The sequence below is a fragment of the Salvelinus namaycush genome, chromosome 39 (assembly GCF_016432855.1).
Source record: "Salvelinus namaycush isolate Seneca chromosome 39, SaNama_1.0, whole genome shotgun sequence".
Taxonomy (NCBI): Eukaryota; Metazoa; Chordata; class Actinopteri; order Salmoniformes; family Salmonidae; genus Salvelinus; species Salvelinus namaycush.
In genome coordinates this window covers 9701968-9719202 of record NC_052345.1, presented here as the reverse complement: position 1 = coordinate 9719202, position 17235 = coordinate 9701968, and the positions used below count along the sequence as shown (strand labels likewise).

Genomic DNA, 17235 nt, shown 5'->3' with positions numbered 1-17235 from the left:
ACTACACTCACTGGGAGTCTGGACTGTATCATGTTAACTCCCCTCTCATACTGACTAGTCTGTCCTGAGGAACCACTACACTCCCTGGGAGTCTGGGCTGCATCATGTTAGCTCCCCTCTCATACTGACTAGTCTGTCCTGAGGAACCACTACACTCACTGGGAGTCTGCTGCATCATGTTAGCTCTCCTCTCATACTGACTAGTCTGTCCTGAGGAACCACTACACTCACTGGGAGTCTGCTGCATCATGTTAGCTCTCCTCTCATACTGACTAGTCTGTCCTGAGGAACCACTACACTCACTGGGAGTCTGGGCTGCATCATGTTAGCTCCCCTCTCATACTGACTAGTCTGTCCTGAGGAACCACTACACTCACTGGGAGTCTGCTGCATCATGTTAGCTCCCCTCTCATACTGACTAGTCTGTCCTGAGGAACCACTACACTCACTGGGAGTCTGCTGCATCATGTTAGCTCCCCTCTCATACTGACTAGTCTGTCCTGAGGAACCACTACACTCACTGGGAGTCTGCTGCATCATGTTAGCTCCCCTCTCATACTGACTAGTCTGTCCTGAGGAACCACTACACTCACTGGGAGTCTGGGCTGCATCATGTTAGCTCCCCTCTCATACTGACTAGTCTGTCCTGAGGAACCACTACACTCACTGGGAGTCTGCTGCATCATGTTAGCTCCCCTCTCATACTGACTAGTCTGTCCTGAGGAACCACTACACTCACTGGGAGTCTGGGCTGCATCATGTTAGCTCCCCTCTCATACTGACTAGTCTGTCCTGAGGAACCACTACACTCACTGGGAGTCTGGGCTGCATCATGTTAGCTCCCCTCTCATACTGACTAGTCTGTCCTGAGGAACCACTACACTCACTGGGAGTCTGGGCTGCATCATGTTAGCTCCCCTCTCATACTGACTAGTCTGTCCTGAGGAACCACTGCACTCACTGGGAGTCTGGGCTGCATCATGTTAGCTCCCCTCTCATACTGACTAGTCTGTCCTGAGGAACCACTACACTCACTGGGAGTCTGGGCTGCATCATGTTAGCTCCCCTCTCATAGTGACTCTAGTCTGTCCTGGGGAACCACTGGGAGTCTGGACTGTATCATGTTAACTCCCCTCTCATACTGACTAGTCTGTCCTGAGGAACCACTACACTCACTGGGAGTCTGGGCTGCATCATGTTAGCTCCCCTCTCATACTGACTAGTCTGTCCTGAGGAACCACTACACTCACTGGGAGTCTGCTGCATCATGTTAGCTCCCCTCTCATACTGACTAGTCTGTCCTGAGGAACCACTACACTCACTGGGAGTCTGGGCTGCATCATGTTAGCTCTCCTCTCATGTTGCACAGAAGTTAACACACTTGAATAATGCAACACAGCATGTAGAAATTGTGCAACTGTTAATTACTGTCTGCAAAACAATGTTCATTACAGGCTAGAACACTTTACAATGTAATAAGATAAGTTAGCCTACAAAGCTGGAAGCTAAAAAGTTATCTTGCTAGCTTACAGCTGACGTTAACGTCAATTCCCTACCCTAGGACTTTGTTTGTGATAGTAATGCAAACCATAATGCAAAATATGCTGATTTCAAAGCTGATTGTCACCAAAAACCATACAGTCATTGCCAAAAACGTTATTCATTCACTTGGTCTCCCTCGCCTCAGGTCTCTCCTGTCACTGTGTTTGAATGACATCATTAAGTGTTAGACACAGCGCGCACACTTTTATAAAAGAAGATATTGCTTCTGCTATGCAAATGTTGTTGATCGGTACAATAAACAAGGCCACAATGGAAGGGAAATGGATTGTTTTTCATCTGTTACCACATTAAATCAGCCAAAACCAGCATGCACACACTCCCAGCGCCTGATTAATACAAGGGCTGACTCCTCGAAGCCCAAGCACATAAGGGGCCCAAAAGGCAGAGCCATTTTTTAAAATGTATATAAACGGAGGGGCATTCATCTGTATTGTGAATATGCCTATGCTACATCTTGATTTACCCAGTTTATCAATAGAGATTTACCATTCAAATAAATGACTACCATTATGTTATGTATTTAGATTAGTAAAAACGAAGTCAAATTGTATAATTGATTCATTAACGTATAATTGATTCATTAACGCATACATGGCTATCTGGATCAAGTGCCATTCTGTACATTTGGCCAATGCGCCTTTTTTAGCCGTGGTATCGTGATGGTATCAAGTACCATGATACTAATCCTGGTATCGTTATCAAAGTCACATTTTTGGTATCATGACAACACTAGTGTGTGTGTGGTATGTGAATGTTGTAACTGATGCTGTAAAGGTCTGGCTGTGTGTGTGCTTGCGGTGTACAGTACATTTGTGGAAAAGAAACATGTTGATCCATCTTAGATTAGGCTAAGCAGCGATTAGACTCTCATTGGCTGTCTGTGATTTGCAGGATTGTTTTCACTACAATGTCTTGCTGTTACATTTGACATTTCAGTCATTTAGCAGACTCTCTCATCCAGAGCAACTTACAGTCACCTTAAGATAGCTTGGTGAGAATATCACCGTCGTCGCCACATATCACCGTCGTCGCCACATATCACCGTCGTCGCAAGTACATTTGTCCTCAGTAAAGAAGCTATCAGCAAAGTCAGTGCTGGTAGGAAAAGACCACAAGGACTAGTTGTCTTTTCGACACCAACAACACTTATTGAAAGACAAAAATATACTAAGCTACTCTTGCAGAGATTAGTTTTCCCAGGTTATTGATGAGCTCTGTTGAACTGGATCACTAAGAGTGGTTTTAATATGCATGATGTACTGTTGAACTGGATCACTAAGAGTGGTTTTAATATGCATGATGTACTGTTGAACCGGATCACTAGAAGTGGTTTTAATATGCATGATGTACTGTTGAACCGGATCACTAGAAGTGGTTTTAATATGCATGATGTACTGTTGAACTGGATCACTAGAAGGTGTTTTAATATGCATGATGTACTGTTGAACCGGATCACTAGAAGTGGTTTTAATATGCATGATGTACTGTTGAACTGGATCACTAAGAGTGGTTTTAATATGCATGATGTACTGTTGAACTGGATCACTAAAAGGTGTTTTAATATGCATGATGTACTGTTGAACTGGATCACTAGAAGGTGTTTTAATATGCATGATGTACTGTTGAACTGGATCACTAAGAGTGGTTTTAATATGCATGATGTACTGTTGAACCGGATCACTAGAAGTGGTTTTAATATGCATGATGTACTGTTGAACCGGATCACTAGAAGTGGTTTTAATATGCATGATGTACTGTTGAACCGGATCACTAGAAGTGGTTTTAATATGCATGATGTACTGTTGAACTGGATCACTAGAAGTGGTTTTAATATGCATGATGTACTGTTGAACCGGATCACTAAGAGTGGTTTTAATATGCATGATGTACTGTTGAACTGGATCACTAGAAGTGGTTTTAATATGCATGATGTACTGTTGAACCGGATCACTAGAAGTGGTTTTAATATGCATGATGTACTGTTGAACCGGATCACTAGAAGTGGTTTTAATATGCATGATGTACTGTTGAACTGGATCACTAAAAGGTGTTTTAATATGCATGATGTACTGTTGAACTGGATCACTAAGAGTGGTTTTAATATGCATGATGTACTGTTGAACTGGATCACTAAAAGGTGTTTTAATATGCATGATGTACTGTTGAACCGGATCACTAGAAGGTGTTTTAATATGCATGATGTACTGTTGAACTGGATCACTAGAAGTGGTTTTAATATGCATGATGTACTGTTGAACTGGATCACTAAGAGTGGTTTTAATATGCATGATGTACTGTTGAACCGGATCACTAGAAGTGGTTTTAATATGCATGATGTACTGTTGAACCGGATCACTAGAAGTGGTTTTAATATGCATGATGTACTGTTGAACCGGATCACTAAGAGTGGTTTTAATATGCATGATGTACTGTTGAACTGGATCACTAGAAGGTGTTTTAATATGCATGATGTACTGTTGAACCGGATCACTAGAAGGTGTTTTAATATGCATGATGTACTGTTGAACCGGATCACTAGAAGTGGTTTTAATATGCATGATGTACTGTTGAACCGGATCACTAGAAGTGGTTTTAATATGCATGATGTACTGTTGAACTGGATCACTAAGAGTGGTTTTAATATGCATGATGTACTGTTGAACCGGATCACTAAAAGGTGTTTTAATATGCATGATGTACTGTTGAACTGGATCACTAAGAGTGGTTTTAATATGCATGATGTACTGTTGAACTGGATCACTAAAAGTGGTTTTAATATGCATGATGTACTGTTGAACTGGATCACTAGAAGGTGTTTTAATATGCATGATGTACTGTTGAACCGGATCACTAGAAGGTGTTTTAATATGCATGATGTACTGTTGAACCGGATCACTAGAAGTGGTTTTAATATGCATGATGTACTGTTGAACTGGATCACTAGAAGTGGTTTTAATATGCATGATGTACTGTTGAACCGGATCACTAGAAGTGGTTTTAATATGCATGATGTACTGTTGAACCGGATCACTAAAAGGTGTTTTAATATGCATGATGTACTGTTGAACTGGATCACTAGAAGTGGTTTTAATATGCATGATGTACTGTTGAACCGGATCACTAGAAGTGGTTTTAATATGCATGATGTACTGTTGAACCGGATCACTAAAAGGTGTTTTAATATGCATGATGTACTGTTGAACTGGATCACTAAAAGGTGTTTTAATATGCATGATGTACTGTTGAACTGGATCACTAGAAGGTGTTTTAATATGCATGATGTACTGTTGAACTGGATCACTAAAAGGTGTTTTAATATGCATGATGTACTGTTGAACTGGATCACTAAGAGTGGTTTTAATATGCATGTATTGGTGACATCATGCCACAGGAAATTCTAAGAACTAGTCTTATTTTCAATGTCTTACGTTTCACAGGGTAGTTAAGTCCAGCTGACAGAGATGATATATTCTCAATATTGTTTGGAAGGGTTTCTCTTGTTTAGCATTGACAGTCATGTGAATGTTTAGATGTCTATCCATGTGCTCCCCAGTTCGTCCTCACTATTAATCCCATAGTGTGCCATCGTAAGAGGATAGCCCAATCAGCACAACAATCCAATGCCTATTTATAGCAGCTAGCGTTTTACTGACACACCTGTGGTTACAGTAGATCTCTCTCATAGGGTTCATATAACCTGTGTCTAAATCAGTCTGAAACGGTCACTTCTCGTCACCTGATCCCAGATCTGTAGCCTATGTGCTGTATCCAAATGATTCTGACTAGGCTATAGTCCGAGATGTTGGCTCATGCAGCGTATACATACAAATCTGGCACCAGGCTACTTCTCATAGACTTTGGCTAATAAGTTGAAACACAAATCCATATCAAAGCCTTGTTGTGTCTGTGTTGTTTCTGCTGTCACTGTGGTGTGTTTGTTTGTGGGCTGCCTCATGCCGTAGTTCAAACAGGAAATGCGACTCTCGCCCAGGCACAAGAGAAACGCTATCGTGAAACGGGGGGGAAAGGACATAATCACAACTCCACGTGAAGAGGTAGTTTGTTGTGGAAAACTTCTGGTGTGGCTTTCCTACTTGGACTGTCCCTTCAATGTCAGTCTCCAATTCTTCTGTTGACTGCTTTCAAGATCACTGTCATTAAGCCCCTTTGGGAATTTTTGGGGCTAATCTTTTTTTCCAAAACTTGTCTTTTGTGTGGTTTGTTTTTGGTTAAAAATAGAGTGTGTGTGTATGTATTATTCTACAGTAGATTATTTTCATTCAAAACGAATCAAGTAGGTTTACAGTATCTTCCAGCATAAGTTACAGGACGGTCCAACACCTATTGATGTGTTTTCTAACACAATCCACCCACCTGTGAATCACAGTGGAACACATTGCCTGTATATTACGGGGGTGTAACAGTGTGTCAGTGGAATGGTTAACTTAGCCAGCAATGTTTATGGATGAGTGGCTGATGATTAGTAGTGTATAATCTGTTCTGGTCTACAATGTGTGGCCCAGGTTACTGTGCTGTATGGAGCCTGAGTGCCAGTCTGCTTGTGCACTATTGCCAACTCCTTTTCCCTTACGGTCATGCATGATAACGAGTGTTGGCAGTAATGCAACAAGCAGACTGGCATTCAGGCTACATGTTATGAGTTCGTAGAGTATAGGTCTAATCTGTTGTGATCTACAGGGAGTGGCCCAGGGTATGAACCTATCTTTTCAGTTGTCCTCCTGCACTCTCTTCAACGCCCCCATGCAGGATGTAAGTTGTAAGATCCCCCCCCCCCCCTGGTTTGAAATGTGTCCTCTTACTGCTCTCTCACATGGCAGTAGATTCACTCAGTGACTTTGAGACGGCGGGGTTTATGTTGGTGCGTGTGTGTGAGTGGAATGCTTTGTGGGCGTTCTCCTTTCCTTAACACCTGGACTGATCAACATGTGGAGGGCTGGTTTAAAGGGAATGCAGCAGTGTTCTATTTTGGGATTTGGCCGACACATTTCTACAGAGGAAATGCCATCAACCCTGAACTTGGCATTTCAATCAACCTGGAACTTAGCAATGAAAAAACAACATTCACAGTGCATTGCCCATAAACGAGTCAGGTCCGCCAGTCGACATCTGGTGCTCTATGTTTTCGATGACCCAGCACGTCTAGTCTACGTCCTGTCGCCACGTTGTTGCCAGCTTCCACAGTGTGGTCCATTAACTCAAGCCATACTTATCCCCAGGTAAACTCTTTAAAAAATATATATGTTTATGGAAACCCATAGCCCAGACCCAGGCCCCATACAGTAGGGTTGGTCAGATTACGCGTCTGTCCTGATGGGGGGGAGGGGGGTTAACATCAACAAGCTAGATCTGTCTGCCAGCTACTCTACGATGACTCTCTCTCGTGCTGTTGGAGTCGACTGGGGGAACTAGAGCAGGTGAGGTGAAGACAGCCATTCCAAATTGACGGACAGACACGTGTTGTTTGGCGTCGTCAGCCTGTGGTTTCTGTTTGCTGTGCTATTACGGTTCGTTTGAGTCTCTATTCTGTTCATCTCTTAAACTGTACCGACACAGTTCTCTCCTGGTGTTTCTTAATTTACTCAAGTGACATTGTAGGCCTGGTTTTAGGGCTGTATTGGCAATCTGAGTAAGTGTAACAACTCATCGACTAACTAAGAAATGACACAGTGTTCTGTGACTCCTGGTGTGTTTTGGTTCTATGAATTTGGTCTCAGTTGGCCTGCTAATGGCCTTTTCATTTGACTAATATCACTCTCTTTCTCTCTTCTTCTGTCTGGATCACACAGTGTATAGCAGAGGTACTCAACTCCTACCCTAAGAGGTCCGGAGCCTGCTGGTTTTCTGTTCTACTTGACAATGAATTTCAAACACCTGGTGTCCCAGGTCTAAATCAGTCCCTGATTAGAGGGGAACAATGAAAAAATGCAAGGGGGAACAATGAAAAAATGAAAGGTCCAGAGTGTCGTTTGAGAGGCATATAGAGATTCTTTACTTATCCAGCTGTCTTTCCCTCTTCTTCCTCAGGAGCAGGAGTTCCTGCAGAAACAGCAGCAGGAGCTGGACTGCGACCTGAAGAAGATCATCCAGCAACACAAACACGAGCTGGCCACCATCGAGAGAGACTGTCTCAACCACAAACAACAGCTCCTCAGAGGTGAAGATGCATCTCTCTGCGTGATACATAAACTATAGATAGGTAGTCAGTAATAGCACCTTTCAGAGGGGAGAAACCCGGCCTTAACCACACACCAGAAGATGCATAGCTCTGTGTGAGACGCAAGTAGCACAGATGCACATTGCACTAGGATAGATACACTACCTTACAAAGGTCAGTCACCACATAGAAACACAGTCTACCCTAGCCGCTATCACCAGCATACTTAAAGGAAATATGGTAAACCTTACTGTCTGTGTGTGAGATGGAAACCGTAAACCCACAGTGACACAGTATATAACTGAAAACAGAAGCTCTACAGAGTTCAACCTAAGGCCCCGTCAGGCCTTGACTCTAGTTGAGCCATAAGGCACGGGGGGGTGTGGTATATGGCCAATATTAAGCACGACGCAACCCGGAGTGCCTGGATACAACCCTTAGCCGTGGTATATTAGCCATATACCACAAACTCTGAGCTGCCTTATTGCTATTATAAACTGGTTACCAATGTGAAAATACATGTTTTGTCATACCCGTGGTATACTGTCTGATATACCACGGCTTTCAGCCAATCAGCATGCAGGGTTCGAACCACCCAGTTTATAATGCCTATTAATGCTGAGAACCTAACATGAACTGAACTGAAGAGCAGCCTACTAACCCTGCCTGGTCAGATTCCAGTCACCCCATACACATCAGCTTATAGAAATAGCTCCACAGAAATGTTCACAAGCTCTAGGCCTTGATGACTTGCTGATTTGAAAGGTATGAACCATGTTAGAAAGATAAAGAAAATGAACGTCTGAAGGAAGTGTCTCACAAACACATTCCAAGCTAACCAGTTAGTCAAATCTAGTGACATGTTGTTTTTGGATGCCAAGATTCGTCAACGTCAAATACAAAGGAATACAGATGAAAGATCTGATTACAATGGTGTGGTATTGTGTCTGGTAATAATATGCTGAACTTCCGTGTAATGCAGTGTTTCCTTGTACTGAGTTTGTGTCTTTGGTCCTTGCAGCACGGGAAGCAGCCATGTGGGAGCTGGAAGAGCGCCACCTACAGGAGAAACACCAGTTGTTTAAACAACAGCTGAAAGACCAGTACTTCATGCAGAGACACCAGCTGCTCAAGAGACACGAGAAGGTACAGTGAGGCTTCCAGATAGACGAACAACAGCTGATTCAGGATCAGATCTCATAAGCCTAGTCCTGAACAGAACCACTAGGAGCAAAATACCTGAACAGTTCGGGGGAAAGAGTGAGGCATAATACTGAATGACTAGTTTTGACTAGTTTTGACATCTTAAATCAGATTGGAAATATGCCTGGGTATATCTGTTTCTGCATTCAACAATGATGCCTCATTGTTTTGCCAAATGCGGACTGAGTAACGTTGACAAGACAACTACATGGCTAACACTTTGGCAACCCTTCTAGTATCTCAAATATCTAATTTCTATGGAAGCTAATGATGTGTTTCTGACCCCCCTACCTCCTTCCCCCCCTCCCTACATCATTTCCCTCTCTCCCCCTCTCTCTCCACTCCCTCCCCCTGTCTCTCCCTCCCACCTTCCCTATCTTCCTCCCTCTTTCCTTCTTTCTCTCTCCTTCTTTCTCTCTCCTTCTTTCCCTCTCTCTCTTTCTTTCTCTCTCTGTCTCTCTGTCTCTCTCTCTGTCTCTCTCTCTGTCTCTCTCTCTGTCTCTCTGTCTGTAGGAGATGGAGCAGATGCAGCGCTACAACCAGCGTCTGATAGAGGAGATGAAGAACAGGCAGACACAGGAGAGGGCCCGCTTACCCAAGATCCAGCGCAGCGATGCCAAGACGCGCATGGCCATGTTCAAGAAGAGCCTCCGAATCACTGGGGGCCCCATTACACCCGAGCAGGAGAGGGAGAAGGTCAAACAGGTGAGAGATAAAGGTCAAAGAACACATAACTCCAACAGAGCAGTAGTATCTAACAATTCACAACAATACACACAATCTAAAAGTAAAAGAATGGAATTAAGACGAGCAATGTTGGAGTGGCATTGAATAAATACAGTAGCATAGAATACAGTGTATACATATGAGATGAGTGAAGCAGTATGTAAACATTATTTAAGTGACTAGTGTTCCATTATTAAAGTGACCAGTGATTCCATGTCTATGTATATAAGGCAGCAGCCTCTATGATGCCGGGTTGAGTAACCAGGTGGTAGCTGGCTTGTGACGGCTATTTAACAGTCTGATGGCCTTGAGATAGAAGCTGTTTTTTAGTCTCTCAGTCCCAGCTGTGATGCACCTGTACAGACCTTGCCTTCTGGATGATAGCGGGGTGAACAGGCCGTGACTCAGGTGGTTGATGTCCTTGATGATATTTTTGGCCTTCCTGTGACATCGGGTGCTGTAGGTGTCCTGGAGGGCAGGCAGTACGTTGGGCAGACCTCACCGCCCTCTGGAGAGCCCTGCGGTTGCGGGCGGTGCAGTTGCCGTACCAGGTGGTGATACAGCCCAACAGGATGCTTTCAATTGTGCATCTGTAAAAGTTTGTCAGGGTCTTAGGGGCCAAGCCAAATTTTTTCAGCCTCCTGAGGTTGAAGAGGCGCTGTTGCGCCTTCTTCACCACGCTGTCTGTGTGGGTGGACCGTTTTAGATTGTCAGTGATGTGTACGCCGAGGAACTTGAAGCTTTCCACCTTCTCCACTGCGGTTCTGTCTTTGGATAGGGGCATGCTTCCTCTGCTGTTTCCTGAGGTCCACGATCAGCTCCTTTGTTTTGTTGACGCTGCGGGAGAGGTTATTTTCCTGGCACCACTCCACCAGGGTCCTCACCTCCTCCCTGTAGGCGTTCTCATCATTGTTGGTAATCAGTTGTCATCTGCAAACTTAATGATTGAGTTGACTGTGTGGCCACACACGTTTTCATGGGTGAACAGGGAGTACAGGAGGGGGCTGAGCTGTGTTTTTTCCTACCTTCACCACCTGGGGGAGGCCCGTCAGGAAGTCCAGGACCCAGTTGCACAGGACGGGGTTCAGACCCAGGGCCCCAAGCTTAATGGTGAGCTTGGAGGGTACTATGGTGTTGAAGGCTGAGCTATAGTCAATGAACAGCATTCTGATGTAGGGATTCCTCTTGTCCAGATGGGATAGGGCAGTGCGATGGCGTTTGCATCGTCTTTGGATCTATTAGGGCGGTAAGACAATTTTAAGTGGGTCTAATGTGTCAGGTAAGGTAGAGGTAATATGATCCTTGACTAGTATCTCAAAGCACTTCATGATGACAGAAGTGAGTCATTTAGTTCAGTTATCTTTTCTTTCTTGGGTACAGGGACAATGCTGGACATCTTGAAGCAAGTGGGGACAGCAGACCGGGATAGGGAGAGATTGAATATGTCCGTAAACACTCCAGCCAGCTGGTCTGCGCATGCTCTGAGGACGCAGCTAGGGATGCCGTCTTAGTCGGAAGCCTTGCGATGGTTAACACGCTTAAATGTTTTACTCACATCGGCCACGGAGAACGAGAGCCCACAGTCCTTGGGCGCGGGCCGCGTCAGTGGCTCTGTGTTTTCCTCAAAGCAGGCGAAGAAGGAGTTTAGCTTGTCCGGGAGCAAGACGTCGGTGTCCGTGATGTGGCTGGTTTTCCCTTTGTAATCCGTGATTGCCTGCTGACCCTGCCGCATACGTTTCGTGTATGAGCCGTTGAATTGCAACTCCACTATGTCTCTATACTGACGTTTTGCTTGTTTGATTGCCTTATGGAGGGAATAACTACACTGTTTCTATTTGACCATATTCCCAGTCACCTTGCCATGGTTAAATGCGGTGGTTTGCGCTTACAGTTTTGCGCCAATGCTGCCAGCTAATGAGGGATTATAGACATTGCTTTCAGTGGAGACAGAAGTAAAGTCTCAGAGCTTGTTGATCCAAGTCAAAGGGACTTTCCCAGGCACTGAAGGATTTACAGTACTTTCGGCAATGCTAGGTCAAGCTTGAGACTCCCAGTGCAAATTAAGCATGTATCAAGTTCCAACTGTAATTGGGCCTATTTTAATACTCGTGGGAGTTGAATAACTGAGATGTTGCTGTGTGTTTGACAGTTTGCAGCCCAGGAGGAGAAGAGGCAGAAGAATGAGAGGCTCCACCAGCACCAGAAACATGAGAACCAGATGAGAGACCTGCAGCTGCAGTGTGACGCCAACATCAGGGAGCTGCAGCAGTTACAGGTACACTCTCAGAAATAAAGGTGTAGATTTGTTCCTTGTAAGTGGCAAAAATGGACCTCTACCATAGACCACTTAAACGTGTGCAATATTTCCACTCACGGGTGGCCAAAAATAACTATCTGAAAGGCACTCCACCGCTGTGGCAAGCCTCAAATACAATTTCCCAATTTGCCTTTTTGATTGAATTGTAGAGTTACCACCCATGACTGTATTTGTTAGTAACAGAAACGTTGTTGTTAAATTCTTTCATTTTCAGTCATGTGGCCTTCACCAAGTGAGTTCCTAAGCATATATTACCATTACAATTAAACTCCTTATGACAATATATTACATATCTCATGAGGCCTTATTTTGAGGCCTAGTTTTACCCTAATACAGTGTCATGAAACTCATGGTTTATAGGACACATCAGGCCTGCTTCCAAAATTCCCAGATTTTTGGAAAATTCTGTTTGAAGCATTTCGTCCTTATTCCCTCCTGTTTCCAGGAATCTTCAGACTGTGATTTCTAGAAAACCTGGGAAATTCACCAGAATTTTGCAAGTCTACCTGCAAGTCATTTTATGCTGGTTTGCAAAGTGATTTGTAATTCCTATTGGAATCCAGACAGAGTTAAGATATCCAACTGTTGGAATTGTATTCACCTGCAACCTGCATTCATAATGACTGCCAGAGTTAGGAACATTTTGAGGAGACTACCTAAATTGGAACAACTATTTCAGTAATGGGAGAAAAAAATCGAACTAACAGATTGGATTAGTTTAGAAACATTTATGTTATTTATCTTTGTGTAGCATAAGATTAATCAATCAAAGTACATGCAAAAACACAGATATTAAAAACAATTCTTTAAAAAATCAACCTGCAGTTGAGCATGCTGGGAAATATGAAGATAATAATTATGGTACAAATGTGGCTTTTTGGGATACCGCCCCAGTGACAAAACCGTTAGTTCCTTTTAGGTGGCAAAAAGTCAGCATTGTATGGTGGGTATTGAGGGTAAACAAAATGAATTTGGAACCTGGAAAAATAGCCTTCACATTGTACCCCTTTTTTGACTGTGATGATTGTACCTTTTTATATTCATAATATGGGTAACAAAATTACTCAAATGTACCATTATACTCTTTGTCTGCACATGTACCCTCAAAGGTACGAAACAGTACCATGTGAGATCATTATGTTTACCTCTGAAGCCACATTATATGTATTTTGATATATTTGTACTCCAGGGAACAATACCGTACCCTTATTTCCAAGAGTGTATGGTATAAAATATATAGCACGCGCACGCACATGCATATCAGGGAATCTGCAGTTGCACAAGGTGCAATAGAAAACACACACATAAGCACACCAACACACTTTGACTCATCTGTGATTCAGTATACCATGTAACACCCAATGTGTGTATTGTGTGTTTCAGAACGAGAAGTGCCACATCCTGATAGAGCATGAGACCCAGAAGCTGAAGGAGCTGGATGAAGAGCACAGCCAGGAGCTGAAGGAGTGGAGGGAGAAACTACGACCCAGGAAGAAGGTAACCATTACACCAGTTAACCCTTGACAGGAAATTATTTCTCTTTCTATTGAGTATTTGGCACATATTTTGTTTCGGAGATGAGATACTTGTAGTTGAAACACATGGTGGCAGGTAGGGTGGGAGGTAGCCTAACGGTTCGAGTGTTGGGCTAGTAACCGAAATCCGCTAGTTTGAATCCCAGAGCTGACAAGGTGAAACATTTGTCCATGTGTCCTTGAGCAAGACACTTAACCCTAATTGCTCCACTGATAATGCCTGACCCTGACTGTGACCCCACTCTCTGAGGGTGTCTCAGGGGGATATGTAAAAAAAAACACACATGCGTATCTTGTACATGTGTAAAACAGTACAAATATAAGCAGCCGCCAAATTATTATTATGTAATCTCTTGCTTGTGATCCGCTCACCAACAATTTGTCTGATGTTCTTAGGCTCTGGAGGAAGAGTTTGCCAGGAAGCTTCAGGAGCAGGTGGTCTTCTTTAAGATGAGTGGAGAGTCAGAGTGCCTTAACCCCTCAGCCCAGAGCCGCATCTCCAAGTTCTACCCCATCCCCAGTGTCCACTCCACTGGCTTCTAGGGGTTAACCTATTCATGACACTCCGGATGGACATGAACATATATCCACACCCACATATTGAAGGCACACACAATGAATAGATATACACACTCTGGATGGATACACACACACACACACACACACACACACACACACACACACACACACACACACACACACACACACACACACACACAGACTAATAAGACTGAGCCTCTGCTGCCTTGCCCCGTCTCCACTGATGACAATCAGGGGGGCGAAGGGGCGATATCACCGAGGGGTGTGTTTGTACCCCTCTAAGAGTGTGTGTACCCCTCTATCGGTTTCTGGACGAGGATGGGACAGTAGCCCTCAAGCTACAGACTGTGTTAATCATGAAGACCCTTTTAATGGTGATCTGTTATACATAATTTACCTCTTTTTCATTGTATAGGGTCGTGTTCAGTCGGGCACACCATAGCAAGAGTTTGAATTTGTGTTCTTATTGTAGAAGTAGTACCTCCCCGTTTCACTCCATTTCAAATCATTTTCCACTGACTGAACAAAACCCAGTTTTATTTCTTATAGCTTCCTCTTTTGAAATAAGTTATGAAGGAGATTCTTGACATTATGCATTTTCAAATTTGATACTTTGGCACTGTGTTCGTCAAATCCTAACCTCCAAGTCACTAAAGTGTCTCAGGCAGATTTAATTTCTTTTATTGCTGATTCTTTTTCATTTGTGAAATTTTTTTTTTCTTGAAGAATCTAGTGCCTGTATACTTTTATTTAAATGGACTGGCTTTTCAAATGTAAGCTTCCTCTGAAAAGAAACTGTTGCTGCTCGATTTTTATACCATTAGTTATTTGCACTAAATCAGGGCTGCCCAACCCTCTTCCTGATTCAGCTAGTTAAGGTCTTGTTGAGCAGCTAATAAGTAGAATCAGGTGTGTTGAATTAGGGTTGGACTGAAAACCCACAGGACGGTAGACCCCCAGGAAGAGGGTTGGACTGAAAACCCACAGGACGGTAGACCCCCAGGAAGAGGGTTGAGCAGCCCTGCACTAAATATAAAGGATGAAGTAACATTTTGTACCACTGAAGTCCAATATTATAAACTTATATATCCAATATCCTTGGTGATGTTTTGAGAGAGCTAATGATCTGATAAGAATGTACTTTTGGTAAAGGATGAAAAGCACATTTTTTATAATGAATCTTGACAAAGGCATGATATATTTTTATGCAATCACACAAGATATTGAATTTAGTTTCCAATGGACTAGGGAGTGACTGCCTGAAGTTGTGCATGGATTTCAATGCAAGTTTGACTTCTTATGTTATAATTATGGTATCAAATGTTATTTTTTGGAGCTTATTAACAACAGTTTGGGATTTATATTTTTCTGTCGGAAATGGTTCCTTTCTTCTAGCCTGGAATCCAAACTGAATCACTACTTTCACTGTTGTTTTACTTGAACATTTGTGAAATGGTTGAGATTCCCAGGCTAGTATCTTTCTTCAGGTTTCATGAGCATGCCTCATGAGATTTGTTTCTCTCTTTTTGTAATTTGGTGTAGTCGGCGAGTGGCCATTTTGTTTTAGCATACCAAGGAGGGGGTATTAAAATGGTGTTTGTTTATATATCCAGACAGAGACAAGGTTTTCACTGTGGCGTTGTTATATAATTCGATAGAAATCTGTGAGGACCTATATGAAGGTCTGTTTTGTTAGGATTTCATGCAAATGTTTGGTATGTCTGTGTACTGTTTATGAAATTGCCTCCCATTACCATATTCATCAGTTCACCTGCATGGCTTTTGGGTTTGTTTGTAAGGAAACTATGATACTGTTTTATTATCATTCATACTAGCTAATAGCCTTAATGTTTTCAACAAAATGTATGAAGATACGATATTCATGTTGTGGCCCTCTGTAGTTATTTTAATCAGACTTAGTTCAAGTCCCGCCCTCAAGTGATCTTTATATTCGTATAGCCTACTGTATCATAGTCAAATGTTTTGTTCGTTACTTATTTAATCTAAGGATAATGAATATGCCGTTATCATGAGTTGAACAGTTTTGATAACATTTTCAGAACTACAGTTTTAGCTTATTTTATGATAGATATGCATGATCTACTCTAAAGTGGTGGTAGCCTATAACCTTCAATACAGTTGAAAATCATTTGTTAAAAAGGAACTGTTGGACCTGACTGGTTTAGGCCATCATGGCTTCTGATTGGTCCATTTGTTATCACCCTTTTTTGATTGGCTGCAGGAACAACAATCAGTCGATGCTATTTTATAATTGGTCTGTAATAGTGGCAAACAAAAACAAAACATCATACACAATGAAGGAGTGCTGTGCACCTTACACAAAATGAAGATTCTCCGCCAGTAGTTATTTATGTGGAAATGTATCTTTACGGTACAGTATTGTAGTTTCCTCAATTGTCAAATAGTTCATTTCTAATCTGAAACTTAAACTGAATTGAAAATATAATTAAATACCAATCATGTCAATATGTGTTATGTTATTAGTGTCATGATTTCCTTCTGATTTTCAAATTGTATCATGATTGATTTCAGAATGTTTTTTGAAATTGAACTACCATTAAAAAATTGTTTACTTTATAGTTTATAGAATGCCTATGTACTGTAGATTTGCATTGTTCTGTAAATAAACAATTTCCTGTATACAATATAGCGTGTACCTGTTTGTTTCCTCAGTGAGTCTATAGCAACAATGTGAACCTTACGTTCCACTTTGATTCAATAAGTTAGACCAACCTTTATTTTTATAAAGTGATACCAGTACATTGAAAGGAGATTTTGACAATGGTTTGAGTTTCGTTCGATATACGAAATGTGTTTTTCCTCAAGTACAAAAGTACAATAACGATAATGGGACAAAAGCTATTGAATAAAAATAGCACACCCTGTTCTATTTTTCATCACATAGTTAAACTATTCCTGCTATCAACATGCAAGGAGGGGATTTGGAAACATACTCCAGATCAAATACTAGTAAAAATAGATCATAAAGACATCTTGGACACAACACAATACATCAGCGCATGGAATACTGTCCTGTTCAACAGTTTCTCCTATAGAAAACAATATATTTACATCGGTAATGTCTCCAAGGCATTAGGCCACAGTCATGTATGCTGATGACATATTTCATTGGACTTTCATTCACATTTAATGAG

At 42.3% G+C, this 17235-nt stretch overlaps 1 protein-coding gene across 1 annotated transcript in view; it reads left to right on the top strand.

Annotated features, from left to right (window-relative positions):
- LOC120032405 (serine/threonine-protein kinase 10-like) overlaps window positions 1-14201 on the top strand; it is a 43626-nt gene extending 29425 nt beyond the window's left edge. Inside the window, exons 13-18 of the mRNA XM_038978486.1 lie at window positions 7609-7738; window positions 8760-8884; window positions 9455-9646; window positions 11817-11942; window positions 13368-13481; window positions 13916-14201. Of these exons, the coding sequence (XP_038834414.1) occupies window positions 7609-7738; window positions 8760-8884; window positions 9455-9646; window positions 11817-11942; window positions 13368-13481; window positions 13916-14062 (834 nt within the window). The 3' untranslated portion in view covers window positions 14063-14201. The remainder of the gene's footprint in view (window positions 1-7608; window positions 7739-8759; window positions 8885-9454; window positions 9647-11816; window positions 11943-13367; window positions 13482-13915) is intronic.
- Window positions 14202-17235: the final 3034 nt, after the last annotated feature.